The sequence below is a fragment of the Mucor mucedo genome (genome assembly GCF_025094135.1).
Source record: "Mucor mucedo strain NRRL 3635 chromosome Unknown EV154scaffold_22, whole genome shotgun sequence".
In the NCBI taxonomy this organism is placed as follows: domain Eukaryota; kingdom Fungi; phylum Mucoromycota; class Mucoromycetes; order Mucorales; family Mucoraceae; genus Mucor; species Mucor mucedo.
Window position 1 is genome coordinate 155,790 of NW_026252306.1, and position 25,623 is coordinate 181,412.

General features: G+C 37.8%; 15 protein-coding genes across 15 annotated transcripts; 11 read left to right on the forward strand and 4 right to left on the reverse strand.

The window, feature by feature from the left end:
* The first annotated feature begins 2,586 nt into the window (after positions 1–2,586).
* On the forward strand, positions 2,587–3,636 carry EV154DRAFT_500640 (uncharacterized protein). Its single transcript, XM_051600612.1, has 3 exons — positions 2,587–2,945; positions 3,048–3,193; positions 3,251–3,636. The coding sequence occupies exons 1-3, from the start codon at positions 2,676–2,678 to the stop codon at positions 3,417–3,419; spliced, it is 585 nt and encodes a 194-aa protein (XP_051460158.1). The 5' UTR covers positions 2,587–2,675; the 3' UTR covers positions 3,420–3,636.
* Positions 3,637–5,774: 2,138 nt separating this feature from the next.
* On the forward strand, positions 5,775–6,611 carry EV154DRAFT_581973 (putative GTP-binding nuclear protein Ran; the record flags this gene model as incomplete). Its single annotated transcript, XM_051606659.1, has 1 exon — positions 5,775–6,611. The coding sequence occupies one exon, from the start codon at positions 5,775–5,777 to the stop codon at positions 6,411–6,413; it is 639 nt and encodes a 212-aa protein (XP_051460159.1). The 3' UTR covers positions 6,414–6,611.
* Positions 6,612–7,209: 598 nt separating this feature from the next.
* On the forward strand, positions 7,210–8,232 carry EV154DRAFT_460537 (mitochondrial carrier domain-containing protein; the record flags this gene model as incomplete). The annotated part of the gene is made up of 3 exons (XM_051597520.1): positions 7,210–7,335; positions 7,392–7,644; positions 7,703–8,232. The coding sequence occupies 3 exons, from the start codon at positions 7,210–7,212 to the stop codon at positions 8,230–8,232; spliced, it is 909 nt and encodes a 302-aa protein (XP_051460160.1).
* On the reverse strand, positions 8,216–9,257 carry EV154DRAFT_500658 (3-hydroxyisobutyrate dehydrogenase). Its single transcript, XM_051600613.1, has 2 exons — positions 8,417–9,257; positions 8,216–8,354 (listed from the first exon to the last, which is right to left on the reverse strand). The coding sequence occupies exons 1-2, from the start codon at positions 9,245–9,247 to the stop codon at positions 8,337–8,339; spliced, it is 849 nt and encodes a 282-aa protein (XP_051460161.1). The 5' UTR covers positions 9,248–9,257; the 3' UTR covers positions 8,216–8,336.
* Positions 9,258–9,550: 293 nt separating this feature from the next.
* EV154DRAFT_600588 (uncharacterized protein) lies at positions 9,551–10,405 on the forward strand (the record flags this gene model as incomplete). The annotated part of the gene is made up of 5 exons (XM_051607173.1): positions 9,551–9,846; positions 9,903–9,996; positions 10,046–10,065; positions 10,134–10,292; positions 10,364–10,405. Exons 1-5 carry the CDS (start codon positions 9,688–9,690, stop codon positions 10,403–10,405), a joined length of 474 nt encoding a protein of 157 aa, XP_051460162.1. The 5' UTR covers positions 9,551–9,687.
* Positions 10,406–10,423: 18 nt separating this feature from the next.
* On the forward strand, positions 10,424–11,047 carry EV154DRAFT_500662 (uncharacterized protein). Its single transcript, XM_051600614.1, has 2 exons — positions 10,424–10,688; positions 10,742–11,047. Exons 1-2 carry the CDS (start codon positions 10,477–10,479, stop codon positions 10,983–10,985), a joined length of 456 nt encoding a protein of 151 aa, XP_051460163.1. The 5' UTR covers positions 10,424–10,476; the 3' UTR covers positions 10,986–11,047.
* A 4-nt stretch (positions 11,048–11,051) lies between these two features.
* Positions 11,052–12,885, forward strand: EV154DRAFT_500665 (kinase-like domain-containing protein). Its single transcript, XM_051600615.1, has 8 exons — positions 11,052–11,430; positions 11,486–11,659; positions 11,730–11,855; positions 11,914–12,023; positions 12,105–12,171; positions 12,222–12,310; positions 12,374–12,773; positions 12,842–12,885. The coding sequence occupies exons 1-8, from the start codon at positions 11,091–11,093 to the stop codon at positions 12,859–12,861; spliced, it is 1,326 nt and encodes a 441-aa protein (XP_051460164.1). The 5' UTR covers positions 11,052–11,090; the 3' UTR covers positions 12,862–12,885.
* On the forward strand, positions 12,864–13,951 carry EV154DRAFT_500667 (CDP-diacylglycerol--serine O-phosphatidyltransferase). Its single transcript, XM_051600616.1, has 4 exons — positions 12,864–13,037; positions 13,105–13,330; positions 13,422–13,461; positions 13,533–13,951. The coding sequence occupies exons 1-4, from the start codon at positions 12,958–12,960 to the stop codon at positions 13,859–13,861; spliced, it is 675 nt and encodes a 224-aa protein (XP_051460165.1). The 5' UTR covers positions 12,864–12,957; the 3' UTR covers positions 13,862–13,951.
* A 205-nt stretch (positions 13,952–14,156) lies between these two features.
* Positions 14,157–17,381, reverse strand: EV154DRAFT_600591 (uncharacterized protein; the record flags this gene model as incomplete). Its single annotated transcript, XM_051607174.1, has 3 exons — positions 16,917–17,381; positions 16,012–16,840; positions 14,157–15,940 (listed from the first exon to the last, which is right to left on the reverse strand). Exons 1-3 carry the CDS (start codon positions 17,337–17,339, stop codon positions 14,157–14,159), a joined length of 3,036 nt encoding a protein of 1,011 aa, XP_051460166.1. The 5' UTR covers positions 17,340–17,381.
* Positions 17,382–17,650: 269 nt separating this feature from the next.
* On the forward strand, positions 17,651–18,724 carry EV154DRAFT_439400 (uncharacterized protein). Its single transcript, XM_051596898.1, has 2 exons — positions 17,651–18,195; positions 18,266–18,724. The coding sequence occupies exons 1-2, from the start codon at positions 17,658–17,660 to the stop codon at positions 18,667–18,669; spliced, it is 942 nt and encodes a 313-aa protein (XP_051460167.1). The 5' UTR covers positions 17,651–17,657; the 3' UTR covers positions 18,670–18,724.
* Positions 18,725–19,303: 579 nt separating this feature from the next.
* Positions 19,304–20,481, forward strand: EV154DRAFT_416368 (uncharacterized protein; the record flags this gene model as incomplete). The annotated part of the gene is made up of 2 exons (XM_051595731.1): positions 19,304–19,526; positions 19,676–20,481. 2 exons carry the CDS (start codon positions 19,304–19,306, stop codon positions 20,479–20,481), a joined length of 1,029 nt encoding a protein of 342 aa, XP_051460168.1.
* A 410-nt stretch (positions 20,482–20,891) lies between these two features.
* On the forward strand, positions 20,892–21,901 carry EV154DRAFT_500677 (uncharacterized protein). The gene is made up of 2 exons (XM_051600617.1): positions 20,892–21,360; positions 21,450–21,901. Exons 1-2 carry the CDS (start codon positions 20,946–20,948, stop codon positions 21,824–21,826), a joined length of 792 nt encoding a protein of 263 aa, XP_051460169.1. The 5' UTR covers positions 20,892–20,945; the 3' UTR covers positions 21,827–21,901.
* Positions 21,831–22,783, reverse strand: EV154DRAFT_500680 (uncharacterized protein). The gene is made up of 2 exons (XM_051600618.1): positions 22,198–22,783; positions 21,831–22,134 (listed from the first exon to the last, which is right to left on the reverse strand). Exons 1-2 carry the CDS (start codon positions 22,694–22,696, stop codon positions 21,878–21,880), a joined length of 756 nt encoding a protein of 251 aa, XP_051460170.1. The 5' UTR covers positions 22,697–22,783; the 3' UTR covers positions 21,831–21,877.
* A 111-nt stretch (positions 22,784–22,894) lies between these two features.
* Positions 22,895–24,176, forward strand: EV154DRAFT_131873 (mitochondrial carrier domain-containing protein). Its single transcript, XM_051594022.1, has 3 exons — positions 22,895–23,021; positions 23,083–23,190; positions 23,294–24,176. Exons 1-3 carry the CDS (start codon positions 22,928–22,930, stop codon positions 23,938–23,940), a joined length of 849 nt encoding a protein of 282 aa, XP_051460171.1. The 5' UTR covers positions 22,895–22,927; the 3' UTR covers positions 23,941–24,176.
* Positions 24,177–24,543: 367 nt separating this feature from the next.
* On the reverse strand, positions 24,544–25,297 carry EV154DRAFT_439409 (copper/zinc superoxide dismutase). Its single transcript, XM_051596899.1, has 3 exons — positions 25,113–25,297; positions 24,702–24,986; positions 24,544–24,617 (listed from the first exon to the last, which is right to left on the reverse strand). The coding sequence occupies exons 1-3, from the start codon at positions 25,273–25,275 to the stop codon at positions 24,607–24,609; spliced, it is 459 nt and encodes a 152-aa protein (XP_051460172.1). The 5' UTR covers positions 25,276–25,297; the 3' UTR covers positions 24,544–24,606.
* Positions 25,298–25,623: the final 326 nt, after the last annotated feature.

A 25,623-nucleotide genomic window follows, 5' to 3' on the forward strand; every position in this document is an offset into this window, starting at 1 on the left:
GTGGTGGTATTTGTGATAAAGTGGAAATATAAAAGATAAAAATAAACAAGTAAAGAAATGAGACTTTTTAACTCTATATTCTGTGGTATCAAAAGTTGTGTAGGCGCAACCTTGTCGTTTTTTTTATGACCTGTTTTATCAGTATTACATCAAAAAGAAAGAGGGTCTACGTGATTTAAGATGTTTACATAATTTTTTATTTTATTTTTGTCGGTAAAGGGAGTTGTACGTTTCAAGGACAGGGGAAAGCGAAAGGCACCCTTCTGTTTTCGTTTTCCAGCTGTTCAGCATAAAGATCTCTTGCCACTTGCTTAAAGAATTACAATATTTCTTTAATCCAAGGTCTTTCAGCGTTTATTGTACATCCACAGGAATAGAGTTATTCATTTATCAAGTAATTTGGGCTATACCGTTTCTAAGAACCAGCTGAAAGTCATAATTAATGAAAGAAAATTGTCCCCAAAAGAACAGCCTAATCTTACCCCGAAGTCTAAGGTTTTAGGGCACATCGTCAAAGGTGTCAGAGTAATACAATAATTTCGATTAAATATAAGATAATCTTTTATTCAATGTATAAATTTCTCTGGTATTTGTATCATTTGATAATCTTTAGTTATGAATTTTCCGTATTATATAGTTGAGACATTAGCATAATGACTGGATAGGTATGACAGATGAGATCTTGATCTGATAGCTAGACGGATATATGATAGTTGAGACCTTGAAGTAATGGTTGAACAGGTATGTGATACACCAATAAGAAAAGGCAACTGCTAATATTTTGATACTGGTTTGCTTTTATAGAACAAGGACATTCGCATCTTTTATGAAACTCTTTGAACGAGCATATAACTAAGCAGATGATGAAAAAACCACGGACATTTACAAATTCTTAGTTTCTATCAAACATTGTATAAAATAAAACTGATGATAGCATGCTCTTTTTTAAATTAATCTTATTAGAATCTGTAATCCTTACATTTGCTGAAATGCTTATGCACGTAGCATTGTTTCAGTTGGGTAGGCAGTAATAGCCCATATTTGCTACCTTTTACTGACTTTTGGGTGTTAATTTCGACTAAAATGGACAATCTGGTTCTTGCTTCAGTTTCAGAATTAATTTGCCTTGACATTATATGTTATTATCATGCCTGGATTTTTTTCACGTTCATGAAGTAGGTTATTTCCAAAGCTCCAATCAATAAAGTCGGTAGCTTTGAAAAAAAAGCAGACCTCTAAACCGCTTTCAGTTTTGATTCTAATAGACGTCAGGTCTAAGAATATCTTTTTAAACCAAACGTTTATGGCTAACGCTCGCGATGTTTCTCCTGGTCTCCCTCAGGTTGCTGTTCTCCTTGATCAAGAAAAGGCGTATGATAGGGCTCATCCGGACTATCTCCGCGAGGTGATTCTTCGCTTTGATTTTTCTCTTGGCGCTGGTGAATTGCTTACACAACCAGGTGTAAAGAAATTTTAAGACAAAAAAAAATTATATTCACGTACGACATGAAGCGTATATATGTATTAGTAAAAAAAAGGCACGCGAAGATTTCATGTTGTGTGCGTAAAGCTCACATGGTTACACACGCATTACCGAATGAAAGCCTCATAAATAAGACTGCTAACGTCATTTGCATTGATTCAGCATTTTCAATTGCCTCTTCTTTCAAATCACGGGCATATATGATTTATGATTGTCCTTGGATTTATATACAATCAGGTTTTGCTTTAGTTTTTTTTTTCTAGACCTTCATGTCATTGAGTTCTAGTTTGATCGATAGGTCTACATGTAGCAAGTGTATTGAATATTAACTTTGTTTTGAGGCAGTTTTTCTTTCCTGTATTACGACAAGCATATACAAACTAAATAGTCGAAACTATCGACTCAGTAGCAGAATCTCTTTTTGTAGAATACATGGTGGTGTAAGGTTTTGGGTTTACAAGCGCATTTAATAATTTTCGTTTGAGTGCACTTATAAAGAAGGAAAAGAAAATTGCCTAAGCTGGGGACAAAATGGTCCGATGAATTTTTAGATAACGTGTTAGATTAGAGTAAGTTAATTGTAGAGGTGTTGTCTAGCTGCGTGACACAAAATTGTATGTGATTTTGGAGTAAGGTGATTGAGAGATGTACAGTGTCAAATTCAGGGGAAAAACAGGGAAATGGTGTATGGCTAATTGAAGTTCCGTCACTTAGTAGCTTGCCATAGGTACGGATCAATTCATTTATTTACCAATTGTAATAGTTTTGTCCTACACAACGTGGCAATAACCTTTTAACGAAAATTACAATGATTAATTAAACACTTTATGTATTACTTCTCCACAAAATGATGTGCAACTTACTTTTAAAGTAATTCCTTGAGACAACATACTAAGAGAGAGAGAGAGGAGAATTTCTATTTATACCTCACGAAAAAAAAAACAAAAAAAAACAAAGAGGGGACAAACTTGTCAGAACAGTAGCACATCTCCATATAAGGTAACAAGTGCAATCTCCCTTACTTTTTTCACCTCATATAAATGATGCGAAATTTTTTTTTTTATTTTTTTTTTCTTTTTTTTTTTTTTTTATAAATTTCATAACTTTCTTTTATAAGCACCAAATACGTCATTTCCTTTCACTAAGCCCATCATCCTTTTACTCTTTTTATTTTTGCATACTATTGGACTAGATGGATATTCGTAACTTATTAAACGAACCATTAGTAAATGAAAAGCCTTTTGGCTGTAATTGGTCAGAGTGTTCAAAAGCCTTCTCACGCCGTTCAGACCTTTCCCGACACATCCGAATTCATACAGGTGAAAGACCCTATCACTGTAAATGGCCTACATGTGGAAAGCAGTTTATTCAACGATCTGCGCTTACTGTTCATTATCGCACTCATACGGGAGAAAGACCTCATGTTTGTGAACATGAAGCTTGTGGAAAATCATTTAGCGATGTAAGTTTACTTGTGTGTGTGCGTCATAGACCCAAAAAAAAAAAAAAAAAAAAAAAAAAAAAAAAAAAAAAAAAAAAAAAAAACTCAATTTTACTCTTATAGTCTTCCTCTTTAGCTAGACATCGACGCACACATACTGGTAAAAGACCCTATGTTTGTTTATCTTTAGACTGCGGTAAATCCTTTACTCGTAAAACTACCTTGTCGAGACATCAACGCTGTCATGATCCGAAATGGAAGTCCTACAGGTAAAACTAAAAAGAAGTCATGCTGGATCGATTATTTATCTCTAATTATTTTGTTAGTATGATTAATAACTTAACTCCACCTAGCTCACCAACAAATACCACTAGTGAGTCGGAATCTGACTCTCCCTCCGATCTTTTTCAACAAAGACTATTAAACGAAGATTTTGTTACTTACAAACCAATCATGGAACCTTTACGCTCTGATTGTTATCGTGCCTTTGTTTAAACCTTTTCTCTTTATTTTTATATCTTTTTCATCTTTATTTTTTTTTTCTTTTTCTCATTATTTCCTGCGACACGATTTGCTGAGCGGATGAAACCATTTACCCTATGACACACTTTTCTTTCTTTCTTTATTGGTTGTTATGCTTTCTTTTTTTATGATTTCCTTCCCCTTTATTTTTTCTACCATTAAAAAAATATATATATATATATGTAAATGACGTGAATAGAGGCAAAAAGGGAGCATGCATTATTTTGACAGGAGAAGAAAACAACGGGGAGTTTATTATTATTTAAAAGGGGGGAAAAAGAGCTTAAGGAGCAACGCCACAGTAGATTAAAAGCAATTTGAAGGTGCACAGACGTTTACCGAGTTGATTTAGAGTCGTCTATTTTTGGATATCTCAAGGATATAGAATGATCTCCCTTTATTTACTTGTGCAAAGGAGATGAACTCCCGGGTCTTTATTATTTCATTGAGAGTCTCTCTCTCCCTTCTTAAGAGTGATCAATAAATAGCTACTCGCTTTATTGTTAAACAAGGGCTGTGCACGGAAAACAGGACTGATGGTCTATTTTTACTTGCTTGATTAAATTGAGGAGATTCCTTATAAAATACAGGGATACAAAGTCATCTCCTCGGAATACACACACACACACACACACATGTTGTGCTCTTTGGGGAGACTCTACATTTGCGTCATAAAGCTATAATATAGGCGGCCCGAGTTTATTATTTTAGCTCCCTTTCCTTCTTATTACTGCAAATTTATATTTTTAAAAAAATGTCACTCCTAAATAGTCTTAGTCTTTTGTAGATCATGCTACAGTTCCTGGATTTATTGTTTTATTCTGGTAATTTTGTAATGACAAGGAGAGAGAAAAAGTGCCTTACCATTGCACAAAGAAATAAATCACTAGACGCGCTGTATGCTGATTAACATCATATAATAACCCCCCCCCAATTAAAAACGTTGATTTATGCTCTTAAATTAAACGGGAGAAGCACTCCAATGCCTTGTCAAATTACGAGCAGTAATACTCTCAAAACATATTGCATCCACTTTAAAAGGTTTTTACTATCTTACGTCTTTATAACCTAGTGTCTTGTACCCATTGAGCTAAACTTTATCAAACATGTCAAAGCATGTATTAATCTGGTCATAGTTATGCGTGTCAAATCATATATTTCTCTCATTTAACGGCAATCATTATTTTATTTTATTCAAAAAAAACCGAGTAGTTATCCTAGAATTATAGCAATTCGTTTAAAACTGTATTGAGGTAATGTCATGGTATTTTCTCTTTTATTATCACTGTTTTGCAGTAGATTAAAAGAAGGTCAATCTCTCCCCTACTGTTCTTTTAATTTATTTTTTTCTATTGGACTCAATGGTTGCGATATAAACTTTTTGGATGTACATGCTGTTATGCTCATATGGGTGAGCTAATGACCGAGGCAAATGAATTAGCTAAATAAATTGAGCCAAATGAATTAAGCCAAATAAATTAGGGTGGTATAAATGTGTTTAAATTTGGTATCACCTTTTAGTTTTCTTTAATTAAAGCTTCCATGATTATATTGCTGGCTGTATATGACGTAGATAAAAAGTGTATAAGCTTACAAAGCCTAAAAATGTAAATCACAAATCATATGAATCTGTTTATAATAGAAGAGGATTTCAGACAGAGCCATTCTATTTCGCAGAGTATGTTTGACGATTTTTTTTTTTTTTTTTTTTTTTTTTTTTTTTTTTTTTTTTTTTTTTTTTTTTTTTTTTTGTTCTAAAGATTTAGTCGTATTGTCAAGTAAAAAGTGTAACCATAACATCAAAAATGTCTCCATGCGTATTATATATCCCCTGCTACTAGAAAAATGAGGAGCATCATCCGAAAATGTGAAATTGAAGAGGTACTTTAAAGAATTTCAACTATTTATAATAAGAGTAAGCCCCTCTTCTTTTGTTTATGGAATTCATATAAATATTTCCAAATACACGCGTTACACTCTTATACGCCACATATAAAACCAATTGGATCTGTTTAATTGCACCAAAAGAAGAAACTCTCATCGTTCTGTTCAGCTTATTACTAACTCACAAATTATGTTTACTTGATCTAAGGACACATCAATCCCCTTTGCTGTACTTTTTCGATTTTTTTCCCGATTTTGATCTATCCAGAAATCCTGGGTTGGTTTGCCTTGTCCTGTCAAAGGCAGTCGCATCAGCCAGCATAGTGATTTAGTGTGTGAGTGAGAGAGAAGCTGCTTCGCCCTGGTACGACGTATTTTTAGAGGACACAAGTAACGGCGATTTAAGTTTAGTCTCTATTATTTTCTTGAAGCATTCAATAAAACATGGCAGACCAGATTCCATTTATATTTAAGCTCATCCTTGTCGGTGATAGTGGTACTGGCAAGACAACATTTATCAAGTGTCATTTAAATGGCAAAGCCGAAAAGAAAGACGGGTTTGTCATTTATTCACTTCCCTTCGAAACCAACTTTGGACCTGTTGTATTTAACGTGTGGGATACAACTGGACGGGAAAAGGCGGGTAGTTTACGCGATGATGACTACCATGGAGGACATGGCGGCATCATCATGTTTGACATTACATCTCGACTTACTTACAAGCGTGTTCCTCAATGGCACCGGGATCTCGCTCGTGTGTGTGAAAATATGCCTATAGTCATTTGCGGCAATAAGGTGGATATAAAAGAGTGTAGTGTTACACCCAGACAAATCAGTTATCACAGACGAAATAACTTGCCGTTTTATTATACCTCTGCCAAGTCTAACTATAACATTGAAAAGCCATTTCTTTATTTGGCTCAACATTTGGTCGGTGAGCCTACCCTGGAGTTCATTAATTCTCCAGTTCTTGCTCCTCCTAAGATTGAAGTAGATGCTTATTTGATCAAGCAATACCACGAGGGTTTAGCAAAAGCAGCTACCCAACCTCTTCCTGAATACGAATCAGACAGTGATTTGTGATTGAACAAAATAGAAAAGCATCTTTTTTTTATAGAGGGGAATCTCTTGACACGACTGTCTATAATAAACCCAATTAAAATATCTAGCCATTTGTTTACTGGCTATTCAATGAAGAAAAGTTAGATGCTAGTATAAAATGGATTCTACAAGCTCATTTACATGCAACATTTGCATTGTTTCTTTCTAAAATAAACCTTCTGACAATCTATTGCCACCATGTCATCCAAAGCCACCCATTTCTCTCATAATAGTTTAGCCAGCCCTGAAAGTGATACGCTGTCAAATAAGGTTATCGGAGCCCCGATAAGTTCTCTTTATGGGGAGAACCAGAATTTAATTAAAAAATTGAAGATTTTTCATCTTACTGCTTTAAAACACGATACACACCTGAATAATAATAATAATAATAATAATAATAAAAATCGAGTTTGTACATGTTAAAATTCGATTGTGCTCTTGATTGTAATTAAACACAAACAGTCTGTATTTGGAAAAATATTCTTGTTTAGAGCCATCACATTTTTTTTTTTTTTGGTAAAAAGAATAGATTGACAGTGTTGTAAAGTATATAAATAACAAAATATCGATAGTTATTTTCAAACAAACCGTCGTAAGAACCGTTCTGAAATTACCCAGTCTTTACCGCATAGATCAACCTTTATAAAAGATTGATAATTTTATTTTAGTGCTAAGAAAAAAAAAAAAAAAAAAAAAAGAGGACCTTTAAAACAAGCCAGGCTCCCTGTTTTTCCACCTCCTTCCCTTCCTTCTCTTTTCTATTTTTTTAAGCTGCAGAATGAGCGACGACGAATATGATTATGAGTCGCTTGGTAGTAACACTACCATGACCCAAAATGCCTTTGCGGGTGCACTTGCTGGTATTGCAGAGCATTGTGCCATGTATCCTGTCGATAGTATCAAGGTATGTGTACAATGTATTCACACGGGATAACTTAGTTTAACCCTTAATATATATAGACTCGAATGCAAGTGATTGGTAGCACGGCAACAAAGGCGGTCCAACAACAACCCGTTACCCTTCGTAATTTATGGAAAGGTGTCAATTCGGTAGTTTTAGGTGCTGGACCAGCTCATGCGTTACATTTCGCCACTTATGAATATTGTAAAGAGTATTTCGGGGCTAATGCCAGTGGACATCATTTCGTCTCCTCTGCCGGAGCAGGTGCATGTGCCACTTTGGCTCATGATGCGCTGATGAATCCCTTTGATGGTAAGTGGAGGAGTTTTTTTTTGGTAGAGTGAGACTAAACGATATTACAACATGTTAGTGGTAAAGCAGAGAATGCAGTTACGAGATTCCGTGTATAAGAGTATTCGAGAGTGTGCACACAGCGTATATACGAAAGAAGGACTTGCAGCATTTTATATATCCCTCCCTACTACACTTGTCATGTCAGTTCCCTTTCAATCGATCCAGTTTGCAACATATGAATTTTTCCGTAAAGTGTTGAATCCAGATGGCCCACAGTACGATCCCAAGACACACGTGATTGCGGGTGGATTGGCAGGTGCAGTTGCATCTTCCCTTACGACGCCCATGGATGTAGTGAAAACTTTACTTCAAACAAGAGGATCCAGTCAAGATGCACAGATTCGAAATGTAAAAGGCTTTAGAGAGGCAACAGGTATCATCATGTCCAGATACGGTATTCGAGGCTTCTTTCGAGGATTTAAACCACGCGTTTTGACCCATATGCCTAGTGCTGCCATCAGTTGGAGTGTCTATGAATATATCAAATGGGTTATCAATACTAGAAATATCACACAACAAAAAGAAAAAGACTTTGTGTCGCTTTAGAAGGGACGGGAGTGGTTTATTTATTTACTAGACAAAAACAAGAAATCAATTGTAAATTAGAGTGGACAAAATTGTATATATTTTTTATTAAACTTAATGTTCCATCATTTTTGGGAGATCCACTATATTTGGGGCTAATTAGTACTACTTTCTTTTTATTGGACGATCTTTTAAAAAATGTTACCTTGAATACGCTAGAGAAATCTAAAGTGTCAAAGTTCTTTGTTGTGGATAGCTTTTCATAGACTTTGGAAGCCATTGTACCCAACTCGGGTGTGGTATTACATTTCTCGGCAGCCTTCATGGCTAAACGAAGGTCCTTTGCCATCAATTTGTTACTGAACCCTCCTGTATAGTCTCTAGAAGCAGGTGCGGTAGGATTCACACCGGGATAAGGATTGTAAGTATCTGAACTCCAACAACGACCTGTAGAATTATTCAAGATGGAAGCCAATAAATGAGGATCCATACCCAATTGAGTGCCCAAATGCATGGCTTCTGAAACACCAATCATGGAGATACCTAGCAACATGTTATTACATAGTTTAGCTACTTGTCCAGACCCATTTTGTCCACAATAGATGACATTTTTGCCCATGAGGGATAAGACAGGCTTTACGGTCTCAAAAGCTTGTGTGGAAGGTGCTCCTACCATAAAAGTTAATGTACCAGCATCTGCACCCAAGGTTCCACCACTGACAGGTGCGTCAAATGCAGATCCCCCTTTCTCAGCTACTTTCTCGGCCACAGCCTTTGAAACACTAGCATCAATGGTGCTAGAGTCGATTAAACGACTAGAGCCATCCAGGTTTGGTAATAATGCCTCATAGACTTTTTCAACGTGAGCAGACTCGGGCAGCATGGTGATGACGGTTGATGTCTTTTCAGCTAACTCAGAAACACTACGTACCACTTGCAAGTTGGGATACTCGGTGCTAATACGTTGTAGAGCGGCTTCATTGATATCATAGACATAGACTGTTGAAGTTGCTTTCAATGCAAGATTTTTAGCCATACCATAACCCTACAAATATCATGAGTCTTTTTTACTTTCTCCTTGAATACTGGTATATAATTTATACGTGCCATTTGCCCTAATCCAATTAGACCAATCGATGTATTTCGATCCTATATTAAAAATAAAACCTGTTATAAACTATATTTGATGTCTAGACACTACCACTTACAGACACTAATAAAAAAGGGGAGGATGAGTGAGTGATGATTTTTGTTTAGGTATAGTATGTGTATTACCCGAGGACATGTATCGAATACCACGAGATAAATGAGCTCTACTGAACATTGCTAGTAAGAAAAGAAAGATAAAACAAAAAGAAAATAATAAAGAAAAAGGGGTTTATATTTAAATCGTCTTTTTTTCCCACGACCAAAAACCCCTTCTTTCTCACACACACACACATTTGTCGTACCATATTGGTATTAAGCAAATAAAATATGGCATCTCAACCCATGGATTATACCAGCAGCAGCAATAGCGATACAGAGTCTGAGTTAGCTGATATGTTGCGTAAATTTACCATTCATAAGAAAATAGAGACTGTTTCCGATTACATTAAACAGAACGAAAACCCTCCTATGCCGTTTGTAAATGATGTGTGGTTATTTATTATTTATTTATTCAATCACACTGACTTTACACATACATACAGCATACAGAGGTCAGATTACAAAGGTCTTGCAAACAAGATATTCGTCTCTTATCCAGCAAAATGACACGACGCTTCCTCAGTCATGAGTTTGAAGGTATCGTCTAGTATTATTTACAAAATAAAATACTCACTTATTTTATCAGTTAGAGGTAGTACAGGCCAGGTAAGTTCAAGACGCGACCGGACGAGATTTTTTTTTTTTTTTTGCATTAATTTCTTGCAAAATGTTAGAATTATACCGTGAAAATAGGGCCCAAACTGGATTGCACTTGTCGTGACCACAGAACAAGAGCTACTCATTGCAAGCATATCTTGTTTATTCTCTCTCAAGAATTAAAGATTCAGAATTATTCTAGCATCATTTATGTCACCTTGTTTCCTACTGATCAGGTAAAGATGAATTTACACGTTTAATTAATTTACAGATGGAAATATTGATACTCTTTAAAAGTTATTGAAAGAGATATTCAGTCATTACCATTCGAATGTGTGACTTGCGTTAGCCTTTAATAAATTATATATTTTTTTCTGTTTTTTTTTTTTTTTTTTTTTTTTTCGTGCTTGTATATTCAACATGGCTCCAAAACGAGACTTGACACCAAAACAGGTGTCTAATGGGTTATCCTATGTGCAGAAGGAGGCACCCTTTATCTCTCGTATGAAGAACAAGACGCAGGAAAAGGAAAGAGCCATGCAAAAGTTTGAGAATTACGAGGATGGGCAGGACGATGAAGACTATGATGAGCTAGACGGTGCACAAGTGGTGGAATTAGACGCTAAGGGCAAAGGTAACGAAAGGAGATTGCTGTAAAATGTTGCTGCTGCTGAACACTCCTAATAGAGATTCACAAGGATACGGGTGAAAAGAGTGAGAGCGAAGAAGAAAAGGAAAAGGTGATTGAGCCCGAACAACCTGCAGTAGATGAGACTGGCCGTATCTTGTTTCGTAAGAGAGCAAAGAAAGATACCTCAAAGAGAGACTTACAGGCCATTATTGATGCCGAAAAAGGTGAACCGGTAAAAAAAAAGAAAAAGAAGCAACAAAAAGTGTCTCTGTTGTCATTTGAAGACAATGACGACTAATTTTTATTTTATTTTTATTCTCCACACACACACCCAATAAAAACTTTATTTAATTTGTGTGTCTACATTTTTCTTTTCTTCTTTTTTTATTTCTTTCTCTTTGCAATGTCTATTCCTTCATCACCAGCACCATGTTATCAACCGGATCAGTTATTTCAAACGAAAATGAAGCTGAATAATAGAGCCTTTGATTCAATATCAAGCATAGAACAACATAATGTGATAAGAAGAGTAGCTTCTGTTCCCAATACCACCGAGTATTTTAAACGATCAGAATCCGTTCACTCTATGCCTGCCTCTCCCAGTCCTTCCTACTCCTTACAGAAACATAAAGTGCAAGTAGGTCCTGCTGATTTCGACAAGGTGAGATTACTGGGAAAAGGCGATGTTGGAAAAGTATATTTGGTTAAACACAAGTCTACCGAAAAACTATATGCTTTGAAAGGTAAGATCTTTCTCCTTATTCACTCCCTCTTTTCTCTTAAAATACCCATTTTTAGTTCTATCCAAGAAAGAAATGATCAAGCGAAACAAGATCAAGCGAGCTATGGCAGAACAAGCTATTCTATCCACAGCCAATCATCCTTTCATTGTTCCCTTGTACCACTCTTTCCAGAGCGAGGATCATCTTTATTTTTGCATGGAATTTTGTGTTGGTGGCGAATTCTTTCGGGGTAAATTTCCCCACTTTGTTGATCTGTATATATATACATCATTAACTAATAGCCCTCTTACAATCATCAGCCCTTCAGAACAGACCGGGGAGAATACTCAAAGAGGACGAAGCAAAATTTTATGCGGCAGAAGTGGTAGCTGCGTTGGAATATTTGCATTTAATGGGTATCGTCTTTCGAGATCTTAAGCCAGAAAGTGAGTTTTTCTCTTAAATTATGTATCTATTCATTTAATAACCTCTCTCTTTCAATAGACATCCTACTACATGAGTCGGGCCATTTGATGCTGTCGGATTTCGACCTTTCGATACAATCACCCACAGCTGCACCGCCAACGCTCGTGCGACACAACTCACCTTTTTCGGTAAAGCGTCTCCTCATTTTATTTCTTTCGGATCCAGTAAAATTAAAATTTAGTTTTAAATTATTAACCTATAACCCGTAGAAACCGCCCATGCTGGACACTCGTTCATGTATGAACATACGCACCAATTCGTTTGTTGGCACAGAAGGTAGCTTATCCATCTAAATAATCTTTACTTCTCATCTCACGCAGTGTTAGAATACTTGGCTCCGGAAGTCATTAGGGGAAGTGGACACACGAGTTCGGTGGATTGGTGGACACTAGGCATTTTAGTATACGAAATGATTGTACGTAAATTGCTGTTATAAAATGACAGGATGGCAAGAAGACTAAATACCTTATTTATATAGTGCGGATATACGCCATTTAAAGGACCCACGCGTGACGATACATTTGAGATGATCTTGTCATCCTCTGTGGAATTCCCTGACTATAGCAGTAATCCATATTATAAAGGCACGGGATTAACAGGAAACTGTAAATCGTTTATTCGTAAATTACTGAACAAGAATCAAAGTAAACGATTGGGAGCACGCGCAGGCGCAAGTGAAGTGAAATCCCACGCGTTCTTTAAAAGTATCAATTTTGCTCTTTTGCGTAACATGAAACCACCCATCATTCCTTCTAAAGCACAACCTATCCGTGCCGTTCATTTTAATCCGTTGAAGGAAAGCGTCAGTTTTGATTTAAATCATCATGATTTACATACTCCGCCGGATGATGAAGATCCTTTTCTCTCTTTCAATTCGGGTAAGTCGCCTTCGAAATGATGATGATGCATTGATGTCATGGTATTGATCTTATTTTTTTTTATTTAGTGACGATCAATAGAAGATGATGTCACTGGCTGACTTATAAAGGAAAATAAAAACTTTTTTTTTTTTTTTATAAACATTTTTTTTTCTTTTTCTACATTTATACACATTCTCTCAAAATGACTAGCGTTGAAAAGAAATTGTCAAAGGCTGACGCCAATTTATCCAAGCCCACTCAAGGCCACTTCTCGATGGTTCGGTAAGCTAATTTAACAAGATATTGACACTCCCGAGACTAAAACAAAGAAACGCGCATCCCATAATAGCAACTTTTATTTAGCCGATATCATCACATTGATGAACGGTGTATGCGGTGTTCAATCCGTATTGAGCTCAATGCGTTATTTAACCACAAACAATGTAAGAGATTTACAAACATCCATGGTTCTCATGCCTCTTGGCATGCTTTTTGATTTTATGGATGGAAGAGTAGCACGCTGGAGAAACAATTCATCGCTCTTGGGACAAGAACTTGATAGTTTAGCAGACTTGGTATGTTTTGTGTGATAGTGAAAAAGACAATATGTGTGTGTGTGTGTGTGTGTGTATAAATACTGATAATCACATTTTCCTTCCGGCGTAGATATCATTCGGTTTAGCACCCGCCGCCTTGGCATTTGCAGGTAAGCCTTTGTTTTTTTTTAAAGAGTGGTTGGTAAACAGGTATTGATCATGTTTTCTTTCTACTGTATAGTCGGTATGCGTTCTTATCTCGATACAATTGCCTTGACCTACTTTGTTTGTTGTGGTATTGCTCGTCTTGCTCGTTATAATGCTACCGTAGCCCTGGCTCCAAAGGATGATACTGGCAAGGTTCATCATTTTGAAGGAACTCCGATCCCCACATCCTTATCATTGGTGGCCTTGATTGCCTATTTCGTGCACAATGATTTGTATTTAGATACTTTGCCTTTCCAATTGTATGAAATTGCTGAGGGTTGGGAAATTCATCCTTTGGTACTCGTCTATGTCATTAGTGGTACTCTAATGATCTCAAAGACCCTTCGTATCCCAAAGCCTTAATCTCTGTCTTTTTTTTTTCTCTCTTCTCTCTCTATTTCATGTACACACACACACACTCGCAAAAAAATAAATACCCTGCTTCTATTTTAATCAATCTCTTTCCCCAAATGTTGTACTTGTTTGTTTGTTATTGTATAAATTGAACACATGCACACACATCATTTTGCATTGTTCAAAGGTCTGTGCTTGAAGCCCAAAATATAAAGTCACACAAAAGAGTAGAAATTAAGTATTTTTTTTTATTGATAAATAGATTGAATAGAATGTAGTAGTAATAGTAATAATAATAATGCATTTATTGACCGGGTAATCCGCCCTTGCTGTTAGAATATTCATCACGACCTAAAGTGAATGAATCCTCATCATCATCAAAACGATCTGCCATCTTGGGCTCATAATGATCCTTCATATTGTTAGACTTTGTATAGCGGCCTGAAGTGTCAAAGTCATCACCAGTATCACCACGGTGATGTTCAGTAGTACCATACTCATTACCAGTTCTCTGTCCGGATCGAAAGTTCTTGCCGTAACTATAGCCTTCATTCTGTTTGCTTTCCAAAGGCGTATGACCTCCCAAAGAGTACTTTTCACGGTCGGAAGAAGTATAGGCGTACTTGCCAAGATTGCTGTTATGGCTGTGCTTATGAATGGCCGTATCCATCTCATCCGATGTATCATCGTCATCGTACACATCTGTTTTAATAGGCTTGGTAGACTCGTACTTACCAAGGTTGTCGCGAGAGGAGTGATGATGCTTACCATGGGTGTGTTTACCCCCGCCTTCATACACATCTGTTTTACTAGGCTTAGAAGATTCGTACTTACCAAGATGATGATCCCGGGAAGCATGATGATGAGCATCGTGTGTGTGTTGAGCACCTTCATATACATCTGTTATTATGGGCTTGGTAGATTCATATTCACCGTAATCGTTGCGAGAGCCATGATGATGCTTACTGCGTGAGTAATCAACACCTTCATAAACATCTGTCTTGATAGGTCGAGTAGACTCATATTCACCGTAATCCTTATCACGAGGAGCACTTTGTCCACCACGATGTGTGTATTCAGCACCTTCATATACGTCTGTTGTAATGGGCTTGGTAGACTCATATTCACCAAAATTATCGCGAGAAGAGGAGTGATTTCGGTTCGACTTGTCACGACCTTCATAGACATTGGTCACAATAGGTTTGGTAGACTCGTATTTACCCACATCTGTCTGTGAATGATGATGCTCTTGCTGAGAAGGACTACGGTAATGACTTTCAGGACCGGCTACATAGCTATTGGTAGAAGCATTACCACCCGCTGAAATATTAGCTAATTGGTTATCACCCGAAATAGTGTCAGAACGACCGAGGTTTCTTGACTTGTTATAATCAATAGGAGTCTTGGGAGGCACAGGTGGATGTTCAAGGTCCATATCAGCGCGCTCAGCAGCAGGGTACGCCTTCAGGTATTGCTGCTTGGGAGTAGGCACATTTTCTTGCTTCTGTTGACGCATAGGAGATGCTTGTCGTACAGGGGATGCTTGTTGCACAGGAGTCGCCTCTCGTTGCACGGGGACCATATGCTGCTGCTGTTGTTGTTGTTGTTGTTGTTGCTGATTATTTTCTTCTATGGCGGACTCTTGACGGATAGGAGAGGTTTCATTATGTTCTATTTGACGAACAGAAGAAGCATGTTGTTGTTGTTGTTGTTGTTGTTCAGGAGCGGGTTCGATAGCACGCCTTTGTTGAGCTTCAATAGGCAAGATACTGGCAGGCAAAGGAGGTAAATCACGATGAGAGGGAGTATTTGAAAAGTTGTTTTCGGTACTTTCCAAAAGTGGGGGTGATTGAAACTTTTGTGAGAGACCCGAAAGGGATTCGTACCAGGCTTGATTTTCTGCACGTGTAGGGGCTCGGAAAATATAATGATTATTGCCCATGCTGATCTTCTTGTCTTGATTACTGCGAATCTCAAAGCTGTCTTCATCTGTGTCCACCGTTGAGTGAGGCACAAAGATAGAGTACGTGGGACGAAGTGGATTAGTCTGGAAGTGCTTGGGTGTCTTGTAACCATGAAGGTAACCGGCTAAAACATGTGTCAGAATATATGAAACTAAACCCCCCTCCCTAAAATTTTTTTGTTGAAATTAAACTAACCTGGCGTAAGAATATAGATGCCTTCGGTCCAACCCTTGGTAATACCCGTTTTCAGTTGAAGTGGGCCAATCTTGGAAGCACGCACGAAGCGACTATGCTGACTTGGGTAATCAATATCATTTTCGGTCTTATAAGCCGAATTTGCTTGCACAAGATTATACTGGTTACGTTGAACAAAGCTGTTCCATTCCGTACTGGGTTCCATATTATCAAAAGTGTCAGTGATAGTACCAATGAAATCACGATGTTCCATCTTGTTCTCCAGTCGGTAGTCATGGTAACCCTGCAAGATATGACGCGTGTTCTCAATAATCTTGGCTTCAAAAATAGCCACTTCTTGCTGCAAATTCATGATGTTGTCATGGAGCCTATTCTCATGATCGCAGAGGTCACGAATCGCATGAATCACGCTGAGGTTCAGCAAGAAAGGGTCGGGGTTTTGATCTGCCGTGTGTGGCGAGTACTGCGCTGACTCGATGGTCTTGCCCAATCGATCGATCAAACGGTTGACATGTGTACGACTATCGTAAATATAATTACTCTTGAGAGACTTGTCTTTTTCGATCTGGAGAATCATGGTCTTAATATCCGCTTTAATGGCACGGAAAGCAGGAATCACGGCGCCTTGGAGATAGCTGGAAGTTTCATGGTGCATAATACCATGTTGCATGGTGTAATCACGAATGGCTGCAAATACATCTTGCATACCACCGCTTTCCAAAAATAGACCATTGGAACCTTTGAAAGGTAATTCAATCTCTGAACTAGCACCCGACAAGCCCTTGGAAGTTCTGTTCTCGACCAAGACAACCTTCTTGAAAAAAGCCACCTAAAAATAATAAAAGATGATGAGCAAACAAACAAATAAAGCTATTAATATATATGTATTTAGGACAACTACGCACCAGGTTTTTAATAGCTAGTCTCCATGACTCTAAGCGATTTGTTAGCAAGACCACAGGATCAATACCGCCTTCCATGCGATGCATCTGCTTTTGTGTTTTGGACTCGGTTGCTGAGCGAAGCGCAGCTACAGTGGAAGGCTGAGAGCTAAACATGGGCGGAGGCTCTACGTTGGCCGGCAAAGGGTTTTTAGAAGGACGAGAGGTACAAGGTACACCTTGCTTGACCACTGCTTTTTTGTTTGCGCGACGATTGGTGTCCATACCCGGTACCATTTGCTGTCCACTGTCGTTGTTCTTCCAATCAGCCGTAGGTAAGGATTTTTGACCGGGCATCATTGGTCTTTCCCCCGTGACCTGGACTTGAGGCATAGCAATGCTATGTGGTAAATGAGGAAGCGAAGAAGTTGTTTGTTTTTTACCCATTACTTGTTTTGGAGTTTAAAGTGTAACAAACAATAAAGTTAGAATGTTAAAAATAACAAAATAAAAAAAAAATGTAAGTGGGATTTATCTATAATATGATGAAACGTCATGGCATCATCATCATGTTTGAGATGCAAACCTATGAAATAGAACACGGAAAATTTATGTTGTATTTTTGGGTGAGACCCTTATTTGTTTACTAGCAACATCTAATTTTAGTTTGATCTGACAACTTTTTTTTTTTTTTTAGTGGAGAGACATGTATATAAAGGCAAGCATTTTCTCCAACATGAGAAAGCGACATCTACATACTAAAATATGACTATTGGATTTGACGAAGATTTACCTACCGATGTTTATGAATACAACACCATTCGAAAGAACATGGACTGGGAGAAATCTGGTATTGCTTCCCTTTTGAAACCTGCACCTGTGTCTCAACATTTACCTGCTTTTGATTCGGATGGAAAACCCTGTTTCAAAGCCTATGTGGGATCCGGTAAACTGCAAGGCAAATTCGCTCTGATTACTGGTGCTGATAGTGGCATTGGTCGATCCATTGCTACCCTCTATGCCTTGGAAGGTGTTGCTGGTATTACCATTGTATATCGTGATGAACAAGAAGACGACGATGCCATGTATACTAAGAACACAATCGAGTCTCAAAGTAGCTGCAAAGTCAATTTAATTGCGCGCGATGTAGGTTATGAGGAAACTTGCCAGGAGATATTGGATTCGCATTTGAACGCATTTGGAAGATTGGACATTCTTGTCAATAACGCTGCTGAGCAGCACAAGGTCATGAAGGTGGAAGACCTTGACTGCAAGACTGTTGAGCGTACCTTCCGTACCAACGGTAAGCTATGAGATGGGGTTAGTGGAAAAGAAAGATAATTTGCTAATAAGAATTATATGTATACATGTAGTGTTTGGCCCTATCTTTATGACCAAGTTGGCCTGTAATCATCTTGTAGCAGGTGGTGTTATTATTAATACAGCTTCTATTGCAGCTTATCGTGGTATGGATGTACTTGTTGATTATTCCGCTACCAAGGGAGCTGTAGTGTCATTCACCCGTGCACTTTCTCAGCAATTGGCACCTCGTCGTATCCGAGTCAATGCAGTTGCTCCTGGACCTGTTTGGACACCTTTAATTCCTAATACCTTTTCTAGAGAAGAGATCCAAAACTTTGGTTCATTCCCTCCTTTCAAGCGACCTGCCCAGCCTTGCGAAGTAGCCTCTTGCTTTGTCTTTTTGGCCGCTGACGATTCTTCCTTTATGACTGGCCAAGTTCTTCATCCCAACGGTGGAACTGTTATCAATACTTAAAAAATAAAGTTTCTATTTTATATTTTTAGGGGGTTAAATAATCCTTTTTAAGCCATTTTTTCATTTCTCTCCCTACTTTTTTTTTTTTTTTTTTTTTTTTTTTTTTTACAAGGGGTAAAATAGTAGTAAACCAGATTATTATTATTTATTATTGTTATATAAAAAAAAATCTCGTGTGGAAAAAAAAAGGGAGAGTGCAACTATATTAGGTTTTTGTCTATTTATTAGCGCCTCCCCTCTTTAATTTTTTTTCTTCTTCTTTTCTCTTTCTTTACTTTACTTTTAAGAAAATATGGCAGCTACACATAATGTACATCGAGTGATGGAAGAAAATTTATTTGGCGCATTTCAAAGACAGCCATCTTTTGGTTCGTTTCGCTCTTCCCTGACAGCTTCAGACCTGGTCAGTTCTCAACGCCGTCAAGCCAGCAGCAGTAGTGTGACAAGTCATACGATGCCACTGCAATACAAATGTCGACCTTCTTCGGACATTCTGCAGACACAACCTACCATGCGAGACAAGGACTCACCCGAAGGTAAAACACTTTATATGAAAATGTTTTTCATATTACTCACATGTCTCGTAGCAGAGGCGATTGATAGATGGTTTGAAAACATTCAACGCTATGAACAAATGCTCGAGGAGGTTGCAGCAGCTAGTTTAGACCAAGGTTTTAAAGACGAACTGCATAACATCAACCAATGGCTTCGATGTAGATCAGACGCAGAAAGAACAGCCACATTATACACTGTGGTTCAAAATGCTTCTCAGATACAGATCAGATTCCTTATCACCGTACTGCAACAGCTAGCCTCTACCAACCATGACCCATATCCTGCTGGACAGGACAACTCGAGTGGTAAAACTAGATTAAGGTTCAAGGAGAGACAAGAATAAAGTTTGATTAACGTTTTTTATATATATTTATTTATATAGAGGTACAGCAGTATCAAAAAGCCTTTTCTAACCATCACCAAAAGAAGACTGGTCTTTCTAGTCAGTCAGTCATTTCTACCGAGTCCGAATATGAGTGCAGAAAGAGACAAATGATGTATCCACCCACAACAACTAGACGACGTACGCCACTTCAATCTGCCATGAGTGAGCCAGACGATTTGCGAAGACGTAATCGAGATCTATTTCTATCTCGACCACTTGGATTAAGTCATCCTGGACCCCTTTTGGAGTTGGCCTTAGCAACCAGAGAAGCAGTAAAGGGCACTGTCACTACCACTACTTCTTCTACTACAAGTAGTAGCACCCTTTCTAGCTCCCCATCCTCTGCAAGTGACACAGGGGGTTTATTCTCTTCTCCACCTCGTTTACGAAACTCTTCCTCTACAAAATCCCTCTTCTCAGATACTCCAGACTGGCCCTTCCCTCTTTGTTCAGCCAAAAAAGATAGCTGGTCATTCATCAAGCCTGTCACACCCACTGCCAGTAGTACACCCAAAAAAGAAGATTTATTACCATGGGCTATCCAAGAAGAAAGTACAGAGTCTACGTTAGAATTAGCACAGGCAAGATTAAGACAGGATGATAAAGTGATCTCGCCTCCCGTCAAATGGACCCCACCACCATCCGCATTACAATTCTTATCGAGCCCACCACCCACCGCTGTTGGAGAAGATAATAACACAGATGACGAAAGCGATAGTTCTTCCAGTAAGCCTTTGACAGGTTTAGCCAGAAGACGTAAGCGATCATCGGCAGCCCGTGCACTCAAGGATAAAATGGCCGCTGAAGCGGTTGATTTTGACCTGATGGAAGGTAAATATCCCCCCAACAACAACCACAACAAGAAAATCTAAAAATAGCTCATATTTAAAATTAATAGATGTCCAAAATTGGCTAAGAAGTCTAAGATTACATAAATACGGACATGCGTTTATTGGCTTAGATTGGAAACAAGTGGTTCGAATGTCTGATCAAGACATGTTGGATGCTGGGGTCAACACAATAGGCGCAAGAAGAAAGTTATTAAAAGTATTTGAAAATGTCCAACGTCATTGTATTGAAAATGTAAGCCTTTTTTTTTTCAAGTGTGGCTAGCATTATTTGATTAACCCTTTCTTTTTTTTAATAGGCTATTGAGTATTAAATTTATTTATAACCCTGTATTTTTTTTAATTTTTTTTTTTTTTTTTTTTTTTTTGAAGCCTCGTTTGGTGCAACCATCTTTTTATAAATAAAATAAAAATAATAGCCTCTCTCGCTTTCTCTTTCTTTTTTTTTCACTTTTTCTACACATATATTTTTTTTACCCCAGCCAAAAATGTTGATCAAGAGCATTTCTTTAATTTTATTAGCAGCAGCTTCCACTACATTTGCTTGTGAGATGGACTGCCGTAGAGGTGTCTCTCGAAACTTTGCCGATGCTTACGCACCTGTGATCAAGGACAGTATTGATAACTTGCATGCTCAGTTAACAAAATCCATCAACAAGGTTGCTGTCCCTGCTGTCATTACCGAAAAGATTGAAAAGACAGAATTACAAGATGATATCGAGGACTCCATCGATGCCAGTCTCACAGAATTCATCAACTTTGCCACATCCGAAAAGAAGTTGGCTGAAGGCTTCTATCAAGTTACTTTCAATGAAGAACTTCCTTATAAGGGTGACTGTAATAGTCCAAAGAGATTAGAGAGAAAGATGCCTCCCAAGGGTGAATCATGGACCATGGATGAATGTAAGTTACAAGAAAGAGAGAGAGAGAGAGATACAAGGGGATAATTGGGATACAGGGAGATTAAAATTTTTTTCTTTCTTTGTGTGTAGGTAATAAAATGGACTACCGTTGCGGTAACCCTCCCTCTATTTGCTACTTTTTAGAAGACGTCAAGGCACGTTGTGTGGGTCGTATGCGTCGTCAATTAACAGAATATGCTTCTTACGATAACGGAGCTCTTGTGAAGAGCCTGGTGAGAGACACAAGAAAATCTATTTACTCTACTTTTGGCAATAACGGGGCTGGAAAATTAAGTGAGAACAACCAAGTAGAAGCTTACATTGCTAAAGTCGTTAGTGCCACTATTCGTACCTTGGATATTTGGGTTGCTGAAGACGTGAAACAATTGTGTGATAAACCCTCTCAAAAGGAGTTATGTAACAACTTTGATCATCAAATCAAATTAGAAATTCTCAAGTGGCCTTAAATTTAACTACATTTTAATATATGTATATAATTATATAATATTTTTTTTTTATTAAAGACTTTTTTTTCTTTCCCATGCTTTTGCTAATTGTCGAATCTTGTCAATTTCACAAATACCTTCCACTTCAGTGTCGTCCAGAATCTCAAATACTGCATGTGAAACTTCGCTATCGGATATGGGGCGATCTGTGAAATACCTTGCGCTAGACGGAACGTATGATGTGAGCGGTTTTAAAATTGCAGATCCGATGATTAAGCCTAATGCCAAAGGAAGCATTAATTGACGTCGATGATATGAGTAGATAAGTCCTGCATTCAATTTATTTTAGTCTACATATTTTTTTAATGACATGATGTTTTTTCTTTTGGTACCTGGTCGAAGCACAACGATTCTAATTTTTTCATTCAGTTCCTTATTTCCCAGTAAATACCGTTCCGCCTCTCTTTTGGCTCCAATATATCGTTCATTTAATAAATATTTTGGCGGCGCATTTCCTGCAGAAAAGTAAATAAAGCATCGACGATTTATCCCGTCGTATTTAGAAGCCATTGTGTGGGCCACATTGATGGCGGCGTCTCGGTTCATTCTTTCATAAGTGCCATTGTCACCGTATTTCCGTTGTTCAATCAAGGTACCCACTGTATGCACCACATTGGGGTTCGCTTCAAACGATCTCTTTAACGATGCCACATCCAGGGCATCTCCTTGCACAAAACTTACACCTGGCACCGACTTCTTTGCATTGGCTGTACGCGAAAGTGCTAAAATATGGGTATTGTGGTAACTAGGCAAATGAATGTTCTTTTGTGTTTCTCGAATAATAGAGCTCCCTACAAGCCCTGTGCCTCCGATAATAAGTAGTGTAGTCATAATGTCTTGCAGTGGGAAAAAACGTGAAGGAAAAGAAAGAGAGAGAGAAAATCAGATGTGAAATAAAAAAAAAACCTTAAATATGTACACACAGGGAATGACGCACAGAGAGGAAACAGTGGAGAGAGGGAAATATCGGATTAGGCGGCTATTTAAAAAATTAAAATCACATAACGCTGATTGACAAGCAAGGGGTCACATTGTTTTTATTATTTCTTTCATATTAAAAAAATGAGCAACAATAACCAACAAGGAAACTTGAAGCAGTTTTTACTTGCTGGTGCCTGTGCTGGTACAGCTGTAGATACTGCTCTTTTCCCCTTGGGTAAATTTTTTTTTTCTTTCTTTAAACACTGTGACAACACATTTAACATTTGTGCATCTAGATACCATCAAGACCAGATTACAATCACAACATGGATTCATTGCTTCAGGTGGATTCCGTGGTATTTATTCCGGTTTATTGACAGCAGTTATTGGAAGTGCACCTGGTGGTAATAATAAAATTAGATACATGTCAAAAAAAAAAAAAAAAAAAAAAATTAAGCTTTTTTGTGTATGTGTGTGTGTGTTATGCGCGTGTTTGAATTTGTTTAGCTTCTTTATTTTTCGTCACTTATGAAGCTACAAAACGTGTATTAGGTGCTACTGTAGATAATGCTCAATATGCACCCTTGATTCATATGGTAGCTGCTTCCTGTGGTGAAACAGTGGCATGTACTGTACGTGTCCCTACCGAAGTCATCAAACAACGTATGCAAACCAAGCAATTCAACAAAACTTCGGCTGCTGTCTCGCATGTGTTACGTACCGAAGGTATTTTGGGCATGTACAGAGGCTTCTTATCCACTGTTGCGCGTGAAATTCCATTCACATGTATCCAATTTCCATTGTACGAATACTTCAAAAGAACTTATGCTACTATGCAAGGTCGTCCCACCGAACCTTATGAAGCCGCATTAATGGGTTCCTTTGCTGGTGCTGTCGCTGCTGCTACAACCACTCCCTTAGACGTCTGTAAAACTAGAATTATGTTATCCAACAAGAATCAAAGCACGAAGCATTATGATGGTATTGTTTCTACCATGAAGCGTATTGCTGCTGAAGAAGGCCCAAGAGCCTTGTTCTCAGGTATCGGTCCTCGTGTCATGTGGATCTCCATTGGCGGTAGTATCTTTTTAGGTGTATATGAAAAGGCTGTGAAAACCTTTGTTCAACTTCGCGTCTTGGATGAACGCTTCTAAATAAGAAACAGTCCTCTCTTTATTTTTCTAGAAATTAAAAAAAAATATAACCTTGTATAATTCACCCCCCTTCTCTCTTCACTCTTGTAATAAATAAAATATTTAAAAAATTATGAATGAACTTGTAACTGCAATCGTTACATTTACTGAATTACTTCAACAAGCGAAATCGCCTTGTGTGGCCACTTGGAGACCTTTCTTTATAACAACCTGTTCAGACTGGTGTATCTACATCGAAACTGAGCTGGCTGTACTAACAGAGGAAGAGAGTATGCACTTGTGTCAACAAGCACAATCTAAATCCAAAATACCAATACCTCCATTATCTATATTGTTAGATGCGTTACATGTATTCTTTCATACCTTGCTAGAAAATATCTACACTAGTAATAATCTTTACTTGCACATCATGAAGAACTATCGGTTCTTAACTATACCCGAAAAGGATATCCTTACACAGGTAATATGCTTTCGCCCAAACATTTCTTTTTTCATGCAGCAGCAAGTCTCATAAATCACTGTTTAGGATCTATCTCAATTAGCAAGTGAAGCAGCTACGCAAAATATCTTACTGGACATGTTGGATGAGCTCAAATAAAATGAATGTGCATTTATTTCAGAAAAACAAAATATTTTCGTGTGTGTTTTGTGAGAAAAGGGTATTATTTATTTAGTAACTATGATAAAAGGAAACGTCATCAGTTATGTATATTTTTAAATACGCACTCAAAAAAAAAAAAAAAAAAAAAAAAAAAACTTACCACCAATGACACCACAGGCCAAACGGTCACCAGCATTACCAGTGGTGAGAGACAACTCAACACCACCGAGTCCAAGATCATCTTCATCGGCATGGACAATGACAGTACGACCAATGATAGACAAGGGACCAATCAACTTTAATTGAGAATCCTCAACCTTCAAGGTAGCTTCACCAGAGGCATTGGCAGTAAGGTTACCCAAATCACCAGCATGACGAACAGCAGCTTCGGGAGCACCGTGGGTCTTACCGTGAGGGTTATAATGAGGACCAGCGGAAATACAACCTAATTTTTAAATATAGGGATTAGTCATCACATTATTTACTTTATCTGCAAAAATAAAAAAATAAAACGCGCGTCATGTCTAGGTGGGGTAGGTCATTTTACCTTCCCCCCCTGCCTGTCACTTACCATTGGTGTTATCTCCAAACTCGTGGATGTGGAAACCGTGCTTACCGGGAGTCAAACCAGTGAAAGAAGCTTCAACAACAACAGGTGCTTCCTCAGAGGTTTGAGAGAACTTGACTACACCAGAAACATTGGCACCCTTAAGAACAGCAATAGCGTTGACCATTTTTAATAAATTTATAAATTATACAGGAAAAAAAAAGAAAACTAAAGAATAAATCGAAATTTTAGTTCTTTTATATCGAGCTTTTAACTAGCGCGTCATTGGCCATTACTAATAGCCAATCTCCATCATTTGTACTAGACGGGTTTCAAAACTACTCACGTTTTTATTTTTATTTTACTTTGCCCCACCCATGCATAAACTGAGATAGCAGTAAAAAAAAACCATAACCTATTGAACTTTATATATATCGAATACAATCTCACCACATTTTCCTCTTCAATAATCACCTAGACTACATCTTCTGCTTTTATACGCCTAGTGTATTGACGCCATACCAGTTTTAATACG